General features: G+C 38.7%; 1 protein-coding gene across 1 annotated transcript; it reads left to right on the top strand.

Annotated features, from left to right (window-relative positions):
• The first annotated feature begins 17,296 nt into the window (after nt 1–17,296).
• On the top strand, nt 17,297–22,025 carry LOC147440139 (uncharacterized). Its single transcript, XM_086483896.1, has 4 exons — nt 17,297–17,601; nt 18,443–18,583; nt 20,846–21,041; nt 21,129–22,025. The coding sequence occupies exons 1-4, from the start codon at nt 17,297–17,299 to the stop codon at nt 21,774–21,776; spliced, it is 1,290 nt and encodes a 429-aa protein (XP_086340022.1). The 3' UTR covers nt 21,777–22,025.
• Nucleotides 22,026–24,151: the final 2,126 nt, after the last annotated feature.

The following is a 24,151-nucleotide window of genomic DNA, read 5'->3' as shown; positions in this document are numbered from 1 at the left end:
GTTCATCTCATAAGCAAGGGCAATGGGGGTAGAGAGGATGGACGCCGCCAGGCTCACCACACAAGCAATTTTGGAAAGGTGGGAAGGGAAAGCCGTAAACAAGGATGGGACGTACTGTAGGATGGTGATGAGGGGTGGTTTACAACTGCTAGCAAGCGGCTACCTACTGCAAGGATCCTCTCTCTCTCTCTCTCTCTCTCTCTCTCTCTCTCTCTCACACACACACACACACGTGCGCGCGCGCGTGTGCAAGCTCTGCAGTTATGGGGCTCTCGGAAGCCAATTAGAGAGTAAAGCATCTAGAGTGCATCTTGATGTATTTTACCTGCAAGGCAATGGCAACACTAGCCACAGAATATGGTACAGCAATCAGTACGTGTTGTACGACGATGATAAGGAGTGGTCTACAACTGCTTGCAAGCAGTTTCCTGCTGCAAGCATGAGAGAGAGAGAGAGAGAGAGAGAGAGAGAGAGAGAGAGAGAGAGAGAGAGAGAGAGGGAGAGAAGTTCATTGGTGGATTCATATGGACAGAGGTCATGCTCTTGCTAGAGAGTGTGACTTACATGATGCAGAGTTTACGAGAGCCTTGTTCACAGCAAACATACGTCCATCCTTTCCCGTGGATGTTGTTGATCCACCATCTCGCCCTCTTGCATCTAGTAGACCCATGCAAGCTTGTAAATTTTGTCCAACCTTAAGAGGACAAGTAGTCGATCAATTGCTTTAAGTCTTTTTAACAATTGTTGATCAAGTAGATAGCCATAGATCTAGAAGATGTGGTTGATGATGTACCTATTGTCAAGAGTACAAACACTTATGCTTGGATGTTAGTACATATTTAGCATGGGTAGAATAGATGAAAGTCTTTATCATACTCTATAACCACTTATCACACAGTGTTATCACACTATGTCTCTTTTCCCCTATCATTTTTGAAAATCTCATTAACTTACAAATAAATTTATTGAGGGACTTGCTCATTTTTTTTGTTGCTCGGAAAAACTTGCTGACCATCTTGTAAGACTCCCTTGGACAGTGACACCCAATAGTGTAAAGTGATACCCACTCATGTAAAATGACATCCACTACCTTGCTCATCAAGGCAAAATCTTGCCCCTCAATCCAAGGCACTCCTCTATATAAAGGAGGTCATGCCTCATAGTAAATCATCCAGTGAGTCAAGTCTACCTCTTAGTAAACACATAAGCTTAGCCTATCGCTTGTACAAAGATTCACTCTTACGCTAAAGCTATCTCTCTTGTGTACATTAATCTGACAATCCACTGCACTTTTCCTATCTTGTTTGCTTATATCAATAGAAATACACTCCTTCATCCGGAAAGTTATCTTTGTGTGCGTTTCCAAGACACTCGTCTTTATTAAGGAGGCACTCCTCTATATAAAAGAGGCCACGCCTCATTGTGAATCATCCGGTGAAGTCCTTATGCATCTCATTGTGAGTCTACCTCTTAGTAAACACATAAGCTTAGCCTATCTCTTGTACAAAGCTTCACTCTTAAGCTCAAGTCATCTCTCTAACAATCCACTGCACACTTGTGTATTAATCCTCTTATGTCAATAGAAATACACTCCTCATATATATATATATATATATAGAGGCCACGGCTCATTGTGAATCATCCAGTGAAGTCCTTATGCATCTCATTGTGAGTCTACCTCTTAGTAAACACATAAGCTTAGCCTATCTCTTGTACAAAGCTTCACTCTTAAGCTCAAGTGATCTCTCTTGTGTACATCTCTCTAACGATCCACTGCACACTTGTGTATTAATCCTCTTATGTCAATAGAAATACACTCCTCATATATATATATATATATATATATATATATATATATATATATATATATATATATATATATATATATATATATATATATATATATATGCATGTACATGTGCGTGTGTGTGTGTGCATCGATGTGTGTGTGTGTGTGGGTAGCTATTTTACTTTAATACATAAACACAAATGAACATACAAGTTCAAAAGATAGCTGGCTTTAGACAAGTGATCGGGGGCAGCACAAAAACAAGTTAGTCTTAGAATTATTTTATAGTGTGTCTCTTAATGGTGTGCAATGCTAGTGTGTCAGTAGAAGTCAAGCTTGCCAGGCTCTCTTTTTGATCAATCACATGCCAATTTAGTCATGCCAATGATGCTATAGCAACACCATGCCAGTGGGGCAGCCATGGTCTACATGGTGCTCATTTTGACTCTACATACAAATGCGGTGACAGATGTTGATCTGAAGGAGCACATCATCAAGCCAATGATTCTAAACAATGCTCGTTTTTGAAGGGTGACCCGAAAATTTTACTCAAATGATAAATTCTACTATGCCCTTTTTTAACCTATATGTAAGAAGGGTTATGGAAATTTATAAATTCTATATGGAATCTAGCATACCATATAATTAGTAAGCCAATCTAGTCAAGTTATCGTTTTAAAATTGCTACAACATCAAAGGTAATCTCATTACCACACTAGTCACTTTGATTAAGAGTAATGTCACGATATGCAGTCAAACTATCAATCAGTCAATACAAAAACCACTAACTATTTTTCATGGGTAAGTACGCTACCCTAAGTTTTTAAATCCACCAGGTTTACGGCAGCAGAAAGACATGGACAAAGAGTATTCGGAAAAACTAGAGACTTATAGCGCCAATATCCTTAACCATGAGCAACGAACCTCATTAACTGTGTGAATAGAGAGAGTTTATGATAATTGATTTTTGTCGCCCATAGTTCGAAGAAACATTTTGTACTCAAAGAAGGCTAAATATATATAACACATAAGGGGAGAATAGGAGAATCCCATAGGAATGCCCAAGTTTTGGTTAAAGCATTGTCCTCCAAAGAGAATAGTGCAGTTACCGAGAATCCAAGAAATATACTTAGGTAGCTTCTCCTCATTGAAGTGTAAGGGGTGAGAGGAGTGGGGTTTCTTAATCCATCTAGGTTTATAAAGAGAGAGAAATATAGAAAAAACCATTCCTTCTAGCATGTATAAATGCTAACCTAACCATGTGTAATATAATATTTTTCAGCCCTATTTCACCTTCTAGGGGTATATTCTCGTAGCATTGAGTGATGTCAGTTGTGAAGAGATGGAATATGTGATTGGGGAGGTTAAGAGTAACTTCAATGGAGTTTTTTACTAGCCAAAAGGGGTTATAGTGAATTTGGAGAAAGTTGAAACAGATTGGTTGTTTGGTTGCACAAACAACTTCAAATTCCGAGAAAACAAGGTCAAGGCAAAGGGTGATATCTTTAGTAATGTAAGTAGAAATACCATTCAAAGCATTTGATATCCATCTGAATTTATGCTTATGAAGTTTATGGGCGGGAAAAATCACAGGAAGCTTAGTATTTCAAAGAGATCAGTAGCTAAGGTTTGAAAGATGTTTGGAAATTATATCAGTAACCTCACAAGGAGATATGTTTAGGGGTGTGAATTCCCTCCCAGATAGTCGAGAGTGAGCTGCTTTCCAAGCTAAATTTTTTCATATAAAAGTGGGGTAGTTGAGGCTTCTATCCAGTCCTACTATAAACCAATCTTGTAAGAGCTTTTGTAGTTCAACGCCAAGATTCGACGTGATCCAGGAACTTTCAGTAGATAGCCATTTGTATGGTATAAGCGAGCTTTTTTGAAAGAAACTTTGTTCAACCAATTTAGCTAAGTCCTGTAGGATTGTCTTTTCAAGTCGAAGGTACTGACAAGGTCAGTTAGGCAGCTAAGTAAAGCTGATAGAGCAAGATATCGGTTTTTTGGAAAAATGAGGATGTGATTTAGTTCTTTAGCTGAAATTTTTCGTATTGTGGTATCTCTAACTAAATTTAGTACACAATTGCAGACATGCTTTCCATAAATATTGAAATCTTTACAAAAAGAAGCATATTTACCACAAGCACATACCGAAGCAAAGTTGTGTTGGAAAAAACACATTATTTGTAGACAAGATTCTTAATAGGTTTTTGATACTTACAACCAATGAGCACATGATTAAGAATTTCATGATTGCCAAAAAGTAAATCAAAACACTCACAAAATATTGTTTTTGGGTGCACCCAATCCAGAAGTTCACTTTGGAAAAGACAATGTACGTAGATATACTCCTTGCAAGAGCTAAATCATAGATTAATTGAGAAGCACCCAAGCTACAAATACATATGAGGACAAGAGAGGTAGCCATAGAAAGGGGCTTAGAGTAAATTCCAAGCCTTGCAAAAGGACAAGGGTCTGCAATAGACAAAACAGTTAGTAAACAGGGGATTACTTAGGGTAAGAGATGACATGGCTTTTGGCTTTCGAGCCAAAAAGGTCTAGTCCTTACAGCCAAGGATTTTTTTGGAGAATAGTCCTTTAGGTAAAACCTAATTTGGTCTAAAATTCTTGTATGCTTCTCCGGGTCGTGGATCACTCTCATGCGAGTAGTCAATTTATAATGTATGTGATCCTGAAAGTTAATAGAAAATTATGATTAGTACTATAGGTTGGACGTGTGCTCCTTAAATTGGCAAGTTAGAGACTATAATAGCCGTCAGTAGGTACCCAGAATAATAGCCTAAGAAGGACCACCTAACACCAGCCAACCCAAAAAGGAATTATAGACAGTGGGTCTATTTTAAAACTATGATTCGACCTAGTTTCCAAAGTCAGTGTCCTGGTTTTCCCAAAGAGTTGGAGAAACCTTATGTATAGGACGTGTGTGTAGTTGTTTTACTTATATAATAAGACATAAATGAACTTTTACGATCAAGACAGCACGCTTTAGAAAAGTGATAATGATTAGTACAAAAACAACTTATTCTTATAATTATCTTTGTACATGGCTATACGAATGAGATCACATTCTAATGTAAAATGACAATAACCGATCAAAGAAGTAGTTCCAATAGTAGGAGCCAATGAAGTCACGGATTGATAATTGCTTCAAGCCAAAAAAGTTCCAAGAAAGGAAAGAGTCCTCACCTGCATCCATCCAAACAAGACAACACATTCGTTAGCCTTAGATGTGTTTTACAGGTGTCAATGGACCATATCAGTTGTTATCCATGTCCAACTTAACACCTTATTAGAGAGTATGGAAAACATTTTAGAAACTTGAAATCGATACAAATCCCGTAAGTTTGAGAATTTTGTTAATTTGGAATTGAAATTAGTACATAAAGTGTACTAAGATTATTGAAAAATACCTTTGGTTGCAAGCTATTGAATGGTTCATATTAGTTAAAGAGATGATTGTAAGAATTGTTGGTATAAGAGAGTTGATAAAAATGTTCTTTAGGTGGTGTTCAAAAATACCTCAATTTGGTTTGTTGGAATCCCATGCCTTGTTCTTTACTCATAAGAATCTTTCAGACTTTCTTTGGCCCTTGTCACAACCTTTGTAGAAATTTTGACTTTTTTGGGAATGCCCCTGCTTGGCATCCAAGAGAAGACAATACTTTCTATCGCTTCCCATCGTTTAGCATCCTTCATATTACACATCCAGTATTTCTCCCAACAGTTTGAGTAAACGTCCACATCCGCTGCATTTCGACAAGAACAAACTATGGCCCAATATTGTATGAGAATCTTTTTGAAGCTATTTGAACACTTTTCCATGTCTATGTCACTTTGTGCAACTCCAAGCCATATTGGATAAATTGATTTTGAAGGTCGAACAAGCACAAAGTTGAGCCTTGTTTTACATCCACCATTGGGTCAAATGCATCCTTCGGTTGTTTTGATTTAGGACCGCAGTAATGGTACCAAGTCTTCTATTCCCCAAAATTCATCTTCCTTGTTTCCTTCAGCACATATTGTTTCACGTTGTGTTCTTGGCCAAAATTCCACAAATTTGGTTACATGATGAATGTGTGGTGTTTGCAAAGCATGGACCATGTCTTTCCAATAATCAGCTACTTGGGCTATAAACATTTTGTACCAAGAGTCTATTGTACCTTGTTTATCTTAGTACCACTTTTCCCAATATTTTATGTAGTCTTTAATCCCCCCTACTACATCGTGGTGCTCTTTTACATAATCAAACATTGGTAGTAGCATTGGTACACCCTTTGGAAGGCTAGGCGCTTCTTATCATTCTTCTTTTTCCACAATTCAATGCCACCTTCTCTTGGCAACCAATCCATATTGACTTTGGATGCATCTTGTATTGCATGATAGGCAACTCACCCTGCATATAGAACCTAAATTGAAGAGGTTTTGAGTGCCTCACAAGAGCTTCCTTTGAATCACACAAGTGGTCCTCAATATAGCTTTTAAAATCTTGCACATGCGTTAAAAGAAATGGAGTAGGCCTTAAGCTCTCACGTGATTGGAAATGTTCCATGAGATGCGGAAATGTAAAAGTCATGCTTGTTCTCTTGAATGTCCCTCGTGCAACTAGCAATGACAAAAATGCAAATAGATAGTAATTTTTGTTTTCTGATGCCACAATTATCCAATTGCAATAGTAAGTTATCGGGCAACTTTTTGAAGCCATAGACATCACAATGCCCTACGTCTTCATTTTCACATCTTGATCCCTTGATGATGATCTAGTGCTTTCTTGGAATTTAGAGATTGAAGCACTATAGAAGAAGACCTTGGCATTCCATCTAGCTCAAGGTCACCCATTTCATGACTATTCAATCTCTCTAGGTTTCTTAAGCATAGAGATAGAGAGCCAATTGTGAAGTTTGGGTCATGTGGCCACAAATCAAGTGCAAAGTGACCATATCTTCCCTGCCCATGTCCATGCGTAATCATGCCAGTCACGAGACTGGAAGCTGAGGAGACCTATCTATTTGCTTTGACTTTGACCTTAGCCTTGGAATTGTAGTCTTTGCTTGGTCCATCTTGTCATGTATGATGCATAAGTTTGTTTGCGGTTCCAACTGAGATGCCAAGCGCCAACCATAGTAAAAATTTCTACAGCTTTGTTGTTGTAGCATGTGAAATCAACGCTTCCTTGAAAGCGCATTACGCTCTTCTAGACTCTTTGTTGATGCCATTTTTTCCTTAATTTTTGAGCAGATAGCACATTTGGAGAACACGCTTGTTGTTGCAAGATTAACATGCTTGAACTCTGTGTTCCATATCCGATTAAATGAAGATATTGACACTTCCTTACTTCCAACTTGTTCCAAGGTCTTATTCACTTCTGTCCATATGTCTATTTGTTTGTAGATGTCAGGGATGACTAATTGCGTTTCACGTGTTCCATCATGCATTGTGCGGCTTTTATGTGGCATTTTCTATGCATTCTTCTCAACAAAGTCTCTAAGAATTGCTCTTCCGATCTCTGTGTGATCTCAACCCGCTCTTATTGCCCCTTTGTTTCCATGCATTGCCCTCCTCACACCTTGCTCAAATTGAGCTTTATACCTATAAAAAGACGTTCTTGGTAAACTATGCATCTCATACCATGCTTTTCCACATATAGTCTTCCCACTAAGAACAAAGATGTACTTCCTTGTGCTGACACCATCAACTCGGCAAGAAGAATCAAGTGTGCCAGGAGGTCTACAAGGTCTCCACTTTGAATGACTTTTGTAAAGACACCTGAAAAAAATATTCAATGCAAGAGTAGTCTCAAGACTTGATCAGGTAGTACAGACTTGAAGCTCATGTTGAGGATTATTAGAAATATTGAAGGACCATGTGAAAGCTATGGGTTTGCAATCATGGAATGTACCACCCTCCACTTATATTACACTATTACTTAGCTAATATCTATTGAGATGTACCCTCATAGTAGCCTCAAGATTTGACCACGTGGAGAAAACTTCAAGTCCATGCCAAAGCGTATTAGACACGTTAAAGGGCCATGTCAAGGGTATGGGTTTCTAGTCATTCAATGGATTGGATCCCACTTTTATACACCTTATGTTTAGTCGGATGATATCACTTCATGTATATCTTCAAAGTAGACTCACGAATGGACCATGTGACAGAAACTTTAGGACTACATCAAGGGTTATTAGACACATTCAAGGAATGTCAAGGCTATGGGTTTGCAATTATTCAATCTATCAAAACCCACTTTTATTACACCCCATGTTTACTTGGCTAATATAAGTTGGGGTGTACCATCATAGTGTGGCCTCAAGATTTGACCACGTGGATAAAACTTGAGGTCCATGCTAAGGATCACCATACCTATTCAAGGACTATGTCAAGGCTATGGGTTTGAAGCTATCAAATATGTATGTTTACTCAATTAAGATAACATGGGTTGTACCAGTAGCCTCAAGATTTGACCTCGTGGCAAAAACTTGAGGTCCATGCCAAGGAGATTAGACCAAAACCTACACCCTATATGTACAGCAAGCAAAAATAGATATATGAAATTTATATACAAATAGGCATGTAAATAGTCAATAAATATCTATTGAGATGTACCCTCACAGTAGCCTCAATATTTGACCACGTGGAAAAAATTTCAGGTCCATGCCAAAGCGTATTAGACATGTTAAAGGGCCATGTCAAGGGTATGGGTTCCTAGTCATTCAATGGACCGGATCCCACTTTTATATACCTTATATTTAGTCGGCTAATATCACTTCATGTATACCTTCAGAGTAGACTCACAAGTGGACTACGTGATAGACACTTTAGGCCTACACCAAGGGTTATTAGACACATTCAAGGAATTTCAAGGCTATGGGTTTGCAATTATTCAATCTACCAAACCCCACTTCCATTACACCCTATGTTTACTTGGCTAATCTAACTTGGGGTGTACCATCATAGTGTGGCCTCAAGATTTGACCACGTGGAAAAAACTTGAGGTCCATGCTAAGGATCATCCCCGGGGGGTTCACTATGTGTAAAACTACCATATCACCTGCGTTCAAGGCATGCTTGTAAAACCCCTTATCTGTGAGTTTTGTTAAGAATATCATGTACCCTTTTCTTTTAAAATCTGTAAGGTTTTTTCAAACTCGAAAAAATAATGCCCTTCTGTATATATATTTCTATAAATTTCAAGAACTTTAAATACCCTTCTGTTGAACTCACGTGATATGTTACAATTTTATTAGGTGACCTCCTCGAGGGATCATCATACACATTCAAGGACTATGTCAAGGCTAATGGGTTTGAAGCTATTCAATCTGTATGTTTACTTAGTTAACATGGGTTGTACCAGTAGCCTCAATATTTGACCATGTGGCAAAAACTTGAGGTCCATGCCAAGGAGTATTAGAACAAAACCTACATCCCTATATGAACAATAAGCACAAAATAGATATATGAAATTTATATACAAATGGGCATGTAAATAGTCAGTAAATATCTAATGAGATGGACCCTCATAGTAGCCTCAAGATTTGACCACATGGAAAAAACTTGAGGTCCATGCCAAAGCGTATTAAACACATTAAAGGGCCATGTCAAGGGTATGGGTTCCTAGTCATTCAATGGACCGGATCCCACTTTTACATACCTGATGTTTAGTCAGCTAATATTACTTCAGGTATACCTTCAAAGTAGACTCAAGAGTTGGCCACGTGACAGAAACTCTAGGCATATGCCAAGGGTACACATTCAAGGAATGTCAAGGCTATGGGTTTGCAATTATTCAAGATCTATCAAAACCCACTTCCACCCTATGTTTACATGGCTAATATAACTTGGGGTGTACCATCATAGTGTGGCCTCAAGATTTGACCACGTGGCAAAAAAATGAGGTCCATGCTAAGGATCATCATAAACATTCAAGGCCCATGTTAAGGCTATGGGTTTGAAGCTATTCAATCTTTATGTTTACTCAGTTAAGATAACTTGCATTGTACCAGTAGCCTCAAGATCTGACCATGTGGCAAAAACTTGAGGTCCATGCCAAGGAGTATTAGACCAAAACCTACATCCCTATATGTACAGTATAGTAAGTACATGATAGATATATGACATTTATATACACATAGACATGGAAATAAATACAGATATATGGGCAGATATGCATTGACTAATGGAAGGATCTTTTCAAAGAAAATAAATAAATAAATATGGGTGTGTATATGTATGCAGATATATTCGCACATATGTATGCATACACACACATACGTTCATGTATAGCATTCTAGACTATATAATATTAATATTTATATAAATATATAGATATAAATAAATACATACACACACACACGCACAAACACATTCATTTCTACATCTATGCACATTTATATATGTACTTTAGATTTATAATATTAATATTTATATAAATATATAGATATAAATAAATACATACACACACACACATGCACAAACACATTCATTTCTACATCTATGCACATTTATATATGTATTTTAGATACACATATGTATAAATGCATATACACACATGTATAGCATGCACAATACACACGCACACACACACACACATATATATATATATGTGTGTGTCCTTGCACATATGTGTAAACGTACACACATCATAGCATATTGCATAAACACACACACACACACACACACACACACACATATGTGTGTGTCTATGTATAATTATGTATATATGTATAATTATACATAGACACACACATATACACACATATATATGTGTTATATATATATATATATATATATATATATAAAACTAACACTCTTTATGCTAGTTAACATACGTTGTTGCATGCACATTAGGATGTCAATTGTGCTATTTAACACTATGGTTTGTTTTCATGAAATTGCTAGATGTCCTAGTTAGCAATTTGAATACTGATCATCATTTAGATGTTGCAGGTTGAGTTCTTTCGTAGATTCAAGGAAAAACATCCAGATTGCAAGATTGTCATGAGAATGTTTGAGATGTTGAAGCCATTCTTTTGTAGGCGGCTATTCCCTTAAAATTTCATGACGATCCGAGTCCGTTTATCATCGAAATGGCGTGATGATCTAGAGTTGTGAGATAGGACATATGCAAATTTTTTGATATGGGAGTGGTGGTTTGCTTGTTGAGGTTGATGTACTTGTTTGTTAGATTCACTTATTGAGGACCGACAACCTCGGAGAGTGTCCGTGCCCCATCCGAGTTACTCCCTTGAGTATTGACATTAGTATGTTAGTGCCAGGTAGCTATGCCTTAGATGTCCATTTGCGACGACTTGCTAACATTGGTGTCGTTGCCAAGGAATGATCCTTAGGTGGTGAGTGACCTAGTGCATATTCAAAGAATTCTTTTCCAAAGATTTATCATTCCTTTTGTTTACATCTTAGCAGTAAAGCAGTTAGATGGGGGTTTAATGCTTGAGAGAGTTTAGCGTCAAGGGACCAGCTAGATCTATCCTTGAGGGGCAAGAGAGTTGTGAGTGAGATACTAAAAGCATTTCATTCTGCAAATCTTCTCGATTCTTTGAGAGTATTGTTTTGTTTTTTGTTTCGACTTGAAATTGCATCATTTTGTTCCTTTTTGTTTCTAGTTTCTTTCCAGCACATAAGCATAGGGTAAGTGGAAACCAACACCATCAAATTAAGTTGAAAAGATCATGGCAAAAGAGGGTTGAAATTCATATTTTGGCAAAGAAGTCCACAACTTTAAAAATTAGGAATTTTTGACGGTAGAGACCTAAAAGCTGATCAAAACTCAAAAAAATGGTGCCCAAAGGCTCTCACAAAACTCGCAAGGAGCAATCTAATAAGTTTCATCAAATTTGGTGGTGGAACATGGATTGCAATCCATGCCCCCGAGAGACAGACTCAGCCAAAACTAAGATTAGTTGACTGATAGTGACTTCAATCAACTCAAAAAAAAATTTGGGGGCAAATTGCATTCAAAATCACACTCTAATCAAGGAAATTAGGAAAAAACACAAAAACTTAGTTCAAAATTAGAAAAAAATCAACTTTTTGTGATCCAAACCCAAAAAGATTTGGGGAATAGCATCAAAATAGCATAGACTGCAAGATGACCAATTCTCATGTCAAGAAGAGGTCAAACATGGATCGCGATCCATGTACCTAACCATAGATTTTGACTGAGAATTGAGCAATGAGTACCTAAGACTTATTGAAACACATTTTCAAAAGAGACACTTGAAAAAAAGTTGAAAAAAGAGATCAAAAGGGCTAAACCAGCAGATAGTCAAAACCCACCAAAATAGACCCAAGAATTCATTTTTGGTTTATCTAAACTTGTTCAAATCTGAAAAGATTTTGGGGATAGGCTACATACTCAATCAACTAACCAAATTTCAAGTCCAATATTAATGAAACATGGATCACGATCCATCTCCCTCTTGTAAGAAATTGCATAGAGACTTATCTAGTTTGTAGCAAAGACCATTAGTAACATATTTCCCCAAAGCAAGATTGCAAAAGAATCCAAAAAGTATACCAAAAGGGCCAAAAACATTTTCAAGTGAAAAAACGCAGTCAGACCTAGGGTTTGATTTTCAACTAATCTAAACAAGTCTAGATCATACAAAAAGCATAAATTTGTTATCAGGATGCCAAGGATAAGTTGTGTGTGAAGTTTCATCACATTCTACCACAGAAGTACATGGATCGCGATCCATGTTCCTCTATCACAATTTGAGACTAGAATTGTACCATAGCTAGATCTTGTCACAAAAAGCCTAGTGGTCCTTTCAAAAGTGAATATGGAAATCTGTAGAGGATTCTGCAAGCTGAAATAGGATTTGTACAAAAAGCACGATTATTTTTTCAATCCAAGAGATTTTGACTAATGGAGGAGCGGTAAGCTCATAGCCATCGAGTTCTTGTTGTGTAAATTGCAAGGGTTAGAGCATTGCGGCTTGGAGTGATCTTGAGTTGGAGATTTGGAGTGACCAAAGAGGCAACAAGTCAGGGTTTTGCAAGAGTGATTGTTTTTTATGTATTTGAGATATGGTAGATTGTGCCAAACTAGAAACCTTGCTGTAGGAGACAAGGTTATCCATATTTCACTGAGGAGAGTGTGAATCGGAGACTAATAACTCCTTTAGAGACTATCCATGAAGAAAGTATGTCGAACACGTCTTTAGAGAGATCCTTTACCATCATGGCTGAAGATTCAAAGGTCTGAGTTTCAAAGAGGGACTGAACATGGGAGCAGGACCATCCCAAGCAACACCCACAACGAAATTACTGAAATTGAAGTACTAGTTGGAAAACAACCAAGGTTGATGCTCAAGCTAGAGAGTTGAGCTAAGTAAGTCAGTCGCTCACAGTGGATGAGGTGAGCATAAGAGTCGAAGTCTTAATTATTTATGAGTCGACAGGGATTGGAGTTTACACAAATCACAAATTCACTATGAGATAATGAGTATTATACCCTTGTTAACAAAAGCCACTTGACGGATGTTTGGTAGCCACTTGGACACTCTAAGTGTTAAAGTTGCTACAACTTATGTCTTAAGTATCCATAGACTTCTCCTGCACCACATATGGCTTGAAATGCATTAATCTATGAAAATCATATAGGATGTCGCACATATGGACATTTTGCATTACGCACTCTTTGCTAATTTTCCGTACACTACACAAAAAACTAACAAGCTTACCACTACATCTTACAAATGAATTTCAGATTCAATGCTACATACAAAATTGGGAACCACCTGAACATCAATTGTAAGTACAAAGAGAGTAACCCTCAACATCAAAAACCCTTTTAGGAGTATTGGATGCTATTGGAGCGCTTTCAAGTGCTCTCTATGCTACATTTTCTCCAAAGAGAACCCTTCATTACTCTTTTTCTCACACAACATTTTATTTAAATTACAAAAATTCTTAAAAGCATCTGGGTGTTCCATTCGTGAGCACATGCATTAGACACGCTTTTTGCTCCAACCCATGCCCTATGCATAACATGAAAGATTCCAAAGAGTGACTTCAACAAACAATAGTACGTACCCATTAAGATCGACAAGTCAAGGTTTTTCTCCCACTAGGTTTTTTCCTCTTGACCATCTCCATAATTAAATTTTATCTTTTGATAAAGGCATTGATTAAGCACAATAAGCTGCCCTGATCAAACCAAGCTTCCATCATTGAGCTACTAGAAGCTTCATCTTCACTACTATAGGCACACCTACCATTAATGAGCTTCAACAATTGGAACCTCCAATAATCTCAATTCCAAGTCAACGAGAGCCAACACTTCTTTGCAATATGGTGCCAGAGGACGGTTGTCAGTTTAGGAAGGGGGGAATGATTCGGGAGCACTTGGTCATTCTTGTGAACTATGTACACTCTCCTTGAGAGCTCTAGCCTCTCGTAACCTCTTGAGAGCAACAAGCTTTCCATGCTTGTATACCTATGTACTCTTTGATTAATCAATGCAATCTATTTCTCTCTAGTTCTCTTAAATACTCTCTTTGTTTATGTGTTGATTAGCTTAAGCTTTCCATTGATTTCATGCATGCTTTGTCGTGTGTGTGTGTGTACGCGCGCGCATGCATTGCTTTCTTCTCTTCCATTACAATAGCTAGTGAGTATATGATGAATGAGTTGAGCTCATGTATGAAAATCCATTGCCATTGATTGAGTAGTTGATCGAGAATGGATTGAGGAATGTGTGTATAGATAGATAAGAGTAGAGTGTGTGCTTTCTAGGTAGCATTGCTATTGAGCATAGAGTTGATGGTGAGTAGATTAGGCATTGCTAGAAATTCTCATGCAAGGGAAATCCTTCATGCACTAGTTGAGTGAGAGCTGCATCGGATTGTCATTGTGTAGAAATACACTACGGATCGAGGGTTTCTAGCTCTTGCTACCATTAGCTATGAGATAAGGAAGATCGCTTCTCCAACAACTCTTGATCGGATGGGATATGAGAAGAATCTAACCAAGGTCTCTTTTGGTAGGATCTGGAATAAAAAATACCCACATGTGGCCTTAACAAAAACACGCGAGTTCACCAAGTGCAACTTGTATAGTTCTCTCAAGGCAAGGATAGAAGCAAACCATGTCTACAAGAAAGAGCAAGGATTCTCTTAGAAAAACAAATTCATATGAAACAACAAAATATTTGTAGGAATATGTACTATACATGGCACACATTTTTAGAAACACAACCACAAAGGTATTTATGCATCATGCATGACAACATGGACCAAAAGAATGTCCAACCATTCCTAGACTATGGGTCGCTCCAAAGAGTGGGGATTCATGTTACAATTTACAAATGGCATTGATTGATATGATCATTTTGCAGATACGGGGAAGATCATTATGGGCACTTCTTTCTGAATGGTTTATGTATGTCTAATCCTATCTTAAAATTGGCTCAAATACAAGTTGTTTACATAGCTCAGATTGCATAGATAAACATCCTCTTGGTGATCTAGCAACAAATGGACTTCCAAGGACAAATGTTTCGCTCCTACATGCTTTAAACTCATGGGAAGCTTTAGAACACCACTATTTGAGTGATGGTAAACAACCATTTGTGGAAGCATCTACGAATGTAGATGAAAACGTTAAGATATCTTTTCACAAGCTACCTGAAAACTTGTAGCTACAATCAGATAGATGTGCTAAAGAAAACAAAAATCGATACGTTTTTGCATATTTATCTCTCCTTGCTATAAGGGGTGTTTCCAAAACTGTTCAACTAGGATTTCTAATGGTCGGACATAGACATGAGGACATAGATGCCATGTTTAGCAGGTTTTTAGAGAAATTGAGAGCTAGACATACCTTCACTTTACCCGATTTGATAAAATAGCTCAACAACCTCTCTAGCTCCCTTTTTGCTTACAAAAATCCTCGATGTCAAGGGATATTGTGACGGGGAAGAAGAGCTTATAGATCACTCCAAACGACTTCAATTTTGGTTCTTCATGCAAGGAGACACACCAGTGATGCAATATAAGGCGCATGTATGCGTTGAAAATTAGACTGCAGTGTATCCCTCTTTGGAAGAAAGAAACTGAAGGTAAGCCAATGTTACCACTAGGAAACCCACCTCTACTACCAATGGCAAGATATGTAAAGGCTCATGAAGATGTAATGTTTGGGTTGAAGGGCTACAGAAGATTTTAGCAGAATATAAGCAATGGTTCATGTGTGCCAATATATTATACACCCACGATAGATTATTGGAGCAATGGAATTCAAGGGCTTGGAAAACAAATAGTAATAGAGGCTAGCTTGTAAATATAATTTTGGCCAAAATCTCAAGGGTCACATCAAGCCCTTGATATGAATGCTGATGAAAGGCTTTTAGGCTATGAAGAACGCAATGATCATTATTTTGGGCCTCGATGGGAAAATCCAAGGGAAGAATTCAACTCTATGCTAGATGTCAAGCAAGGGGACTTTGTTGTGCTACACCCATACAACATAAACATCTATCCAATTTGGCTTGTTATGGTTGAATCTAATATTGATGCATGATCCAACATCACTAAACTACAAGAAACTCTTGATGTCCTAGTGGGCACCTTGTGTAAGGAAGAAAGGTATGACAAATGCAAAGTTTTTTGCTAATTTTTTGAAGGGATTTTGGGCAAAGAATGTGGTAGATCAACGAGTGTGGGAAAATGCAGATGGAGACCTAGAAAACCAAGTCCATATGCGTGACTCAAGATACTAAAAAAAGATGCCCTAAAATCACAAGCACGCTTGCACCTTTCTAGTGTGCATGAACATGATGGGAGCAAACTTGATGAGGAAAGTAGCTTCTATTATTTAATATTTTGGGTTTTGAAGTATTTGAATTATTATTCAAAAGAAATATGATTATCTCTAAGAATTCTTATTTTTGCTCCAAAAAAATTTCCTGTGTGTCCCCTGGCTTATCTTGTCATAACAAAGTATTTTCTTGTGTGAAAGTGGTGCTCCATGAATTTTATGAAACGCTCAACTCAATTGGTGTAGGTCATTGCGAAGACACCAAGACTACTTTATTCTTAATGATGTTCATCAACACCACCTTTAGACACGGTTGTCAACACTTGCATCTCTAAATTATGTTTATATAGAGACACTAATACCACAACCTTACAATTGGTGATTATCAACACCACCATTATAGTGGGAAATTCCCCAATTACACGAAACCTTTTGATTTTGATATTCCCATAATGTGAGAGTTTTCCCAGAATATCTGATATGGACTTCACGATCTCCTAGACATCATCTCAAACATATCATCAAATGTGATTATGTAGTTTCCTGCAAGAAGGGACCACCAAAGAAGGACAATACACAAGACAAGTCTGGACAATCCTCTAAACCCTCCACATCTCCAAAAGGGGATAAAGACCTGCAAAAGGATAAAGGCAAGTAAATCGGAAGGAAGGCCAAGCAAATCAAGAAGGACAACATGCTTCCAACGTGATGAACACAACAATGACGAGAAAAGTCCAATCTATTTTTATCGCCAACCCATTGATTGATCTCCCAAATATTGCCCCAACTGGCATAGCAGGCAAAAATACCGACCCTTACATTGAACTTTATCCACATGTAGAGTTGCCAAGGCTGCCAAACCATAAGCTTTGGGATCATTGTGCCTTGGTACAAAAAGCTCTTAATGCTTCGTTGGGTCTGATGGAAGTTCTTTGCCTTTCAAATATTGATCTAGAAAGTGAGAATCAAAAGATGGCAAGGAGGGTTAAGCAAACTGATGAGCACTTACAAGTGTAACTCAAGATTACCTCATCAATCAGTAGCAATTGAAAGCTACCCCTTCGGAATCTAAGAGAGCACTAAGCGTAAAGAGATTGGCTGAGCTGGAGGAAGACAGAGGTATCTAGAAGTCCAATTTCTAGAAGCTCCAACAACAAACCAGAGAATACCAGCCTTGGACAAGTGCAGTGCCACAATCAAAGAACTCCAAACGCAATTAAAAAAAAGAGCGTCAACCAAATGAGGTACTGAAGCGGCAAAATAGAGAGCAACAAAAGTAGAAGCAACATCCAACGCCTGAGCCACCTCTGAAGGGAACATACCAATCTGAAGTAGCTAGAGAAACTGATGCACAACCCCCCTCAGCTATATCTAACACGGGCATGGGATCAAAGGCTCCCATCACTTTTGGGCCCCGACATTAGGCGCGCGCCGTAGATCTTGTTGCAAAAGTAAACTCGGGTATTTTTGTAAACTCAGAAAAATACCCGAGTTTACTTTTGCTCGCCCCGATACTTTTGCATGTCAAAACTCCATAGAAACGTGTACATTCCATAGGTGACGTGCGCGAGCGTGATGGATAGGCCACATGGCCCTCAAACCCTAGGTTGTGGGTTCAATCCCGGGGGGGGGAGGGTGAAGTAAACTCAGGTACCCGAGTTTACATTGTCCACGGAAGCACAGGATCTACGGTCCTCAATCATCCCACCGTAGATCCCATCTCCTCCCATGCCCTTGTGAGATATAGGCCAGGCACAACCCCTAAAGCGTGTCCACTTGGATGTGGGAGAATGGCATATAGAATGTATTACTTGCATAGACCTAGGTACTAATACGTCCCGTGTTCGAATGTAGGCTTTTCAAAAAAGCTCCATTGAATATAATAACGAAGCTGTCAGTAGATGAAGTGGAAAACTTCGCGCCCAGTAGAAAGCCTGTTGAGCCTCTCTTCGCATCTGCGTGCTGGTCTTCTCTTGCCGTAGCTTCTCCACGCAGGTATGGTTCGTTCTCATTAGGGTTTTTCTTCTCAAGTCTGTGTATTGTGTGTGTGTGTCTGGTTAGGTAATGGTTTTCCTTCTCAAGTGTGTTGTGCTTCGTCTCTCTAGTTTGGAACGATCTGCAGGTTTTGTTCTCATCAGGGTTTTCCTTCTCTGGGGAGAGAGAGAGAGAGAGAGAGAGAGAGAGAGAGAGTGAGTATTTGTATGGTTAGGTTTTTACGCATGGCTTCTTCTCTCTGGGTTTTCCTTCTCAATTGTGTGTGCTCATGGTTTCTTCTTTCTAGTTTCTGGTTGTGTGTTTGTGTGTGCATCTTGTTGGCCTCGCACTCAGGCTTCCACAACTAGGGTTTCTTCTTTTCACCTTTTGCTTCTCAGGCAAGGCAAAGCCCTCTGTCATGTTTGCTTGCGCTGCAGTCACTCATGTCCAGTATGATTGAATTTTGCAACCATGAGCATAAAAGCCAGATTTGGAGCTCTGGCTTGCAACATACTTTGACAAGGTGACGAGGATGGCTTTCTACTTCTTAAGTGAGAGCCAAGACTTCCATTGGATCGTCTCTGTGCAACTAAAGAGTAAGTGTTTTTTCCTCCACACACACACACAGGCAAACAGACTTCCACACACACACACACACACACACACACACACACACACACACACACACACACTCACAGAGAGAGAGAGAGAGAGAGAGAGAGAGAGAGAGAGAGAGAGAGAGAGAGAGAGAGAGAGAGAGAGAGAGAGAGAGAGAGAGAGATTTATTTTTCCAACTACATTTTTAACAGATTCTGTAGCAAAGTATCTTTAATTTCCAGTTTGTTGAAAACCTTGGCTGAAATTCTGTTAGCAGCTGGATTGAAAATTGAGAGCACTATGAAAGGTAGATGACCGGATGTGATGTTTGACCTCCTCTGAGAATTGTATCAGTTAATGGTTACAACTTTCGGGCTGAAAATTTTGTAGATGTGAGTTCAGTGATGTGATTAGAGATTAGAGTGCAGTAAGGCATCTTTGTTCAGAAAAAAATTGTCATTTTAGATCAAATAACCAGTTGCTTTACTTAAACTGATACAGCAATCCCTTTGTCCGGTTATCATCTGAATATAAGTACAACACATTTTGTTTTGTGGAAATCATTAGGCTTTTGGCTCTGACATTCTTTCATTGACAGCGGAATCTATTTTTGAAAAACAGAAATGATGTGACTCTTTTGTCATCAGGACAACTATTTGTTCTTGCAGAATATTCATCATCCCTTTATATTAAACCCTGCATGTACATGTTTTTTGCAAGCTGGCTGCTTTATTAAACCCTGCTTGCACATGTTTTTTGCAAGCTGGCTGCTTTACGAAACAATAGAGAGAGAGAGAGAGAGAGAGAGAGAGAGAGAGAGAGAGAGAGAGAGAGAGAGAGAGAGAGAGAGAGAGAGAGAGAGAGAGAGATTTTTCCTTCTCTGATTGTTTTCTCCTTAGGGTTCTTTTTTCTCTTTTTTGTGTTTTGTGGTTGTGATTTCTTTATCATTTTTTTTGATTTGTTTGCAGTTTGGATCATTTTATGATTGCTTTGTTTCTAGTCTCGAAAATTTTCATGTCTGATGTTTTTCAGTTTCATTGAAGATATGGATGGTCGACGTTTTGTGTCTTAATAAGGTCCTCTCAAAGAAGAAGCCTGCATAACATTTATAGGAGCTATATGTTTGGATCAGCTATATGAGAACTATGGATTCATGGTGATTACTTGATGACGTACACATACACATATTGTCTGTGTGTATAGGTGTGACGCACGCACACATGCATGGTTGGTGTGTACACAGAATATCATATAGTTGTTCAAAACTTTAATTTATATATGTGCAAATGCTTTGTCAATGCATAGATGTGTTCTGTATAACACAGAATTCCTTTGCATTCCTTACATGTTCTTGGGGTCAATTAAGAATGGCTTTTGCTTGTGACATAGACACACGTTTGTACGTGTATGTCTGATGATGCAAAGAAAAATTTGTTATTTGATTGTTGTTTTGTCTCTTACACATAGCTTGGCATTGTTTGTCACAAAATGTCACAGGAAAAAAATTTGCATGGTTTGTCACACAACATGTGTGATGATGCAATCAAAAGGATATGTTATCTCGTTGTTTTGTCTCTTACACGTAGTTTTATTTGAGTTATGGTTTTCAAAGTTATTGGTAATCTCTGAGTAGTGTTTGCACATCTTGTTAATGGAATGGCAGCGTTGTATGTGTTTAAATTATAGGATGGACATGACTCCAATGGTCGATGCAGTCCAGAACACCTTGGTTTCCATTCAACACCCAAATCCAGGTTGCTATCCTGTGCCGGGTGTTCTTGTGCAGGGATCCGGATCCCCTCTTGTAGTATCTGGACGACATTGTTTTGGGGGGGTGTCGGTGGGTCAACAACTTACTGCTCTTTTGCAAGCTCCTGAAGAGGTTTGTAGTGTGTGCCTATTTTATGTAGGTTTATAATATCCGTAAGAATTTCCAACTTTTCTTTGCTAACTTATTGTTTTTTTGAAGGCCATTGATCTGCAGATTCTTGCAGATGATAACCGCCATGATGTCATTGTGTTCAAGGTATTGAGCGTAATCTTTCATCGAAGGACTGCTGAAATTGATTTCGATCCAGCTTGTACATCTGTGGGCAAGCCTTATGCCATGTTTGGGTGTTCGTCTTGCACTTTGGTGGACAACACAGGCTTTTGGCACATGATCTGGCGTATGACGCTTGGAACATTTTCCACTGGTCTCTCTCATAGTATGACAATAGCTATGTCGGGTGGAAGCGTTGCTGGTGACTCTGGAGGGCCAGTATTCAGCCCAGTCACAAGACGTCTATTGGGAATCAATATTTCAGTTTCAATTATCCATCCAGGCGTGTCTACTAGTGAAGCTGCAAGGATGAGAGTCAGTTCAGAAGGGAACATGGTCCCGTTTTGGTTCGAATCTCAGGTCTTGAAGGATCTTTTTTTACCTGGAGGAGAGTTAGCCCAACACTTCACCTGTTCAGCGCAGCCCACCAACATCAATCAGCAGAGTTCAGACGTGATCTTGGAAGTTCCAGCCCCAGCAAATGTCTGCTACTGTGGTGCATCTGAAAATGTCGTTTCTGCCCCAGAGTTAGATTGGATTAGCTCCTTAGACGAAGCTTTAGATCCTTATAACTGAGGGTGCGCTTTAAAACTTTGCCTCTTTATGAATGGGGTTTCTAAAAACTGTAGACATTGAATAAAACATTGAACTGGTTGGTGTTGAAGATATAGCTTCTTAACAGATGAGAGCATTGCCGCTCTAATCCATTCTTGTCCTGCACAATTACGTTAGTTGAAAAGCCTCCAGCTTTGTTTTAACAATTCCCAAGAGTGGGCACTACCTCAAAGGTCAAAATGTCTTTGTTAATGGTTCATTTCTAGAGCACCTAATGTGTTTAGAGCCAGAATGTTTTTTTTGGTTTTTACAAAATATTCTATTTTTCAATAGTTAAATACATATTGTGATTACTTTTATATAAACAATTAGCTAGATTTTATATTTCATGAAACGTTGTTTATAGCATTTTTTCTCAAATGTTTAATTGTTTTTATCCTTTGCTAATGCACATCAACCTTAGTCTTGGGCATTTCTTCAAATTAAAAAAAAAGATTACTTAAAATGAAACTTATAATATCATATATGGAATGAAATGCAAATAGCTCTAACTTTATTCTAAAACTGTCCATTTCTTCTTTAGAGATATCCAAGTGACTTCAGTGAGAGGGTGAGTTGCAAAAAGATAGTGTACTCTAAAACATCCATGGAACCATCTGCAATGGATTGTGGTCAAGGTAAAAGTGAAGTTCTTGAATCTCATTGAATATTAGCTTACACCTTAGTCCTGTTTGAAGTTAATTACCTAGTTTACTGGTTTGTGGATGTAGAGGCTAGTGGTGAGTTCAGGTAAGCATTCTTGCTTTCACTTATCAATATATGCGATTCCTTCTTTTGAGATTGCTTTTGTTTCGCTTGCAATTGTTGCTTTTGATTGATAAAGCTTAGGACAATAGTAAAGAACTAGCTCCAAACAAAGGTTACTACGAAGCTCTGTCTTGAAAAGGGGAGGAAGCTTTTAATGCAAACTTTCTTTTCACCCTCCTCGACTCTACAAGTGTCTGTCTCCCCCCAATCCACTTACACACCTCTAATCGCCCTACACTGATCCAATCCTTGTTGCAGCACCACCTTAGGGCTGAAGTAGTGGGTCCACAACCTCCTCGCAAGGCACACAAGACACATACTGCAGGCTCGTTACAATGCATTCACGAAACTAAATACTGCGCACAGCCTTCATAAGGTGGTTTTTTAGAAATTGGGCTCATTTTTGAAGCCTTTAGTGCCCTTGAGGTATTTTACCCTTCAAATAAGGGCACCCAAAAAATAGCCTTTTAAGTAAAAAAATTAAAATTCCTTAACTCTACATATAGGTCAAAAAATGGCATAATAGAAGTTACATTCAAATAAAAGTTTGGGGTCACCCTTCAAAAATCAGCACTGTTTAGAATCATTGGCTGATGACGTGCTCCTTCAGATGAACATCTATCACCGCATTTATAACTGGAGTCGAAATGAGCACCATGTAAACCATGGCTGCCACTAGCATGCTGTGTGCTATGTCATCATTGGCATGACTAAATTGGCGTGTGATTGGTCGAAAAGAGAGTTTGGAAAGCTTCACTACTAATAACACACTAGTATCGAACCCCATCAAGAGGTACACCATCAAGTGGCTTGCCCATAATTGAGATGTAGCAGGCCTACCTAATGGCCACCACTTATATATACACACACGAATGTACGTATATATGTACATGTGCGCGGGCACACACACACACTCACACACACACACACACACACACTCTCTCTCTCTCTCTCTCTCTCTCTCTCTCTCTCTCTCTCTCTCTCTCTTAGGTACTGGTACAGATTCAGATAAATTAAATCGAAGGTTTTTTCCTAAGAAAACTGTCCTTCTTCAAGCTTATAATGCTCACTCTCAGTAGAATGTTCCCATGCCTTTCCAAGGCATCAGGCATCACCATTTTTTTACTACTCTACATGGGATGCACCCCTTCAAGGGGCACATCCCCCCTGGTATAACCCGTGCATGAACCTCCCCCATTTGGGGACGTGACTCTTTTACTCTGGCAATGTAACACTTACTTAATTGCATCATGGAGGGGATGCGGCTTTTACTTTGGCTTCACACCCCACTCTCTCACTTTGTGCATCACTCTCTATCCCTTAACTAGTAGGCGTAATGATTCTTTTGCTTGCGCACTGATTGTGTAAGATTCCCCCCCCCCAGATTAACCATGGCGACTGTTCGTGGATAGCATATACCTTGGGATGTTAACATGATGATAAGGAGATCGAGAGGGATTCGCTAGGCTTGAGACCACTCAGAGCACTTACCAGAGGAGTTTCACTATAGATAGCGATGAAGCTGTCATGTTATCATGTACTACATCTGTCAAAACCCAAAAAGACATTTCTTAGTCGAGATTCCATAA

The sequence above is a fragment of the Adiantum capillus-veneris genome, chromosome 16, assembly GCF_014529385.1.
Source record: "Adiantum capillus-veneris isolate H3 chromosome 16, ASM1452938v2, whole genome shotgun sequence".
Taxonomy (NCBI): Eukaryota; Viridiplantae; Streptophyta; class Polypodiopsida; order Polypodiales; family Pteridaceae; genus Adiantum; species Adiantum capillus-veneris.
The sequence above is the reverse complement of the archived record's forward strand: the minus strand, read 5'-3'. Positions and strand labels throughout refer to the sequence as shown.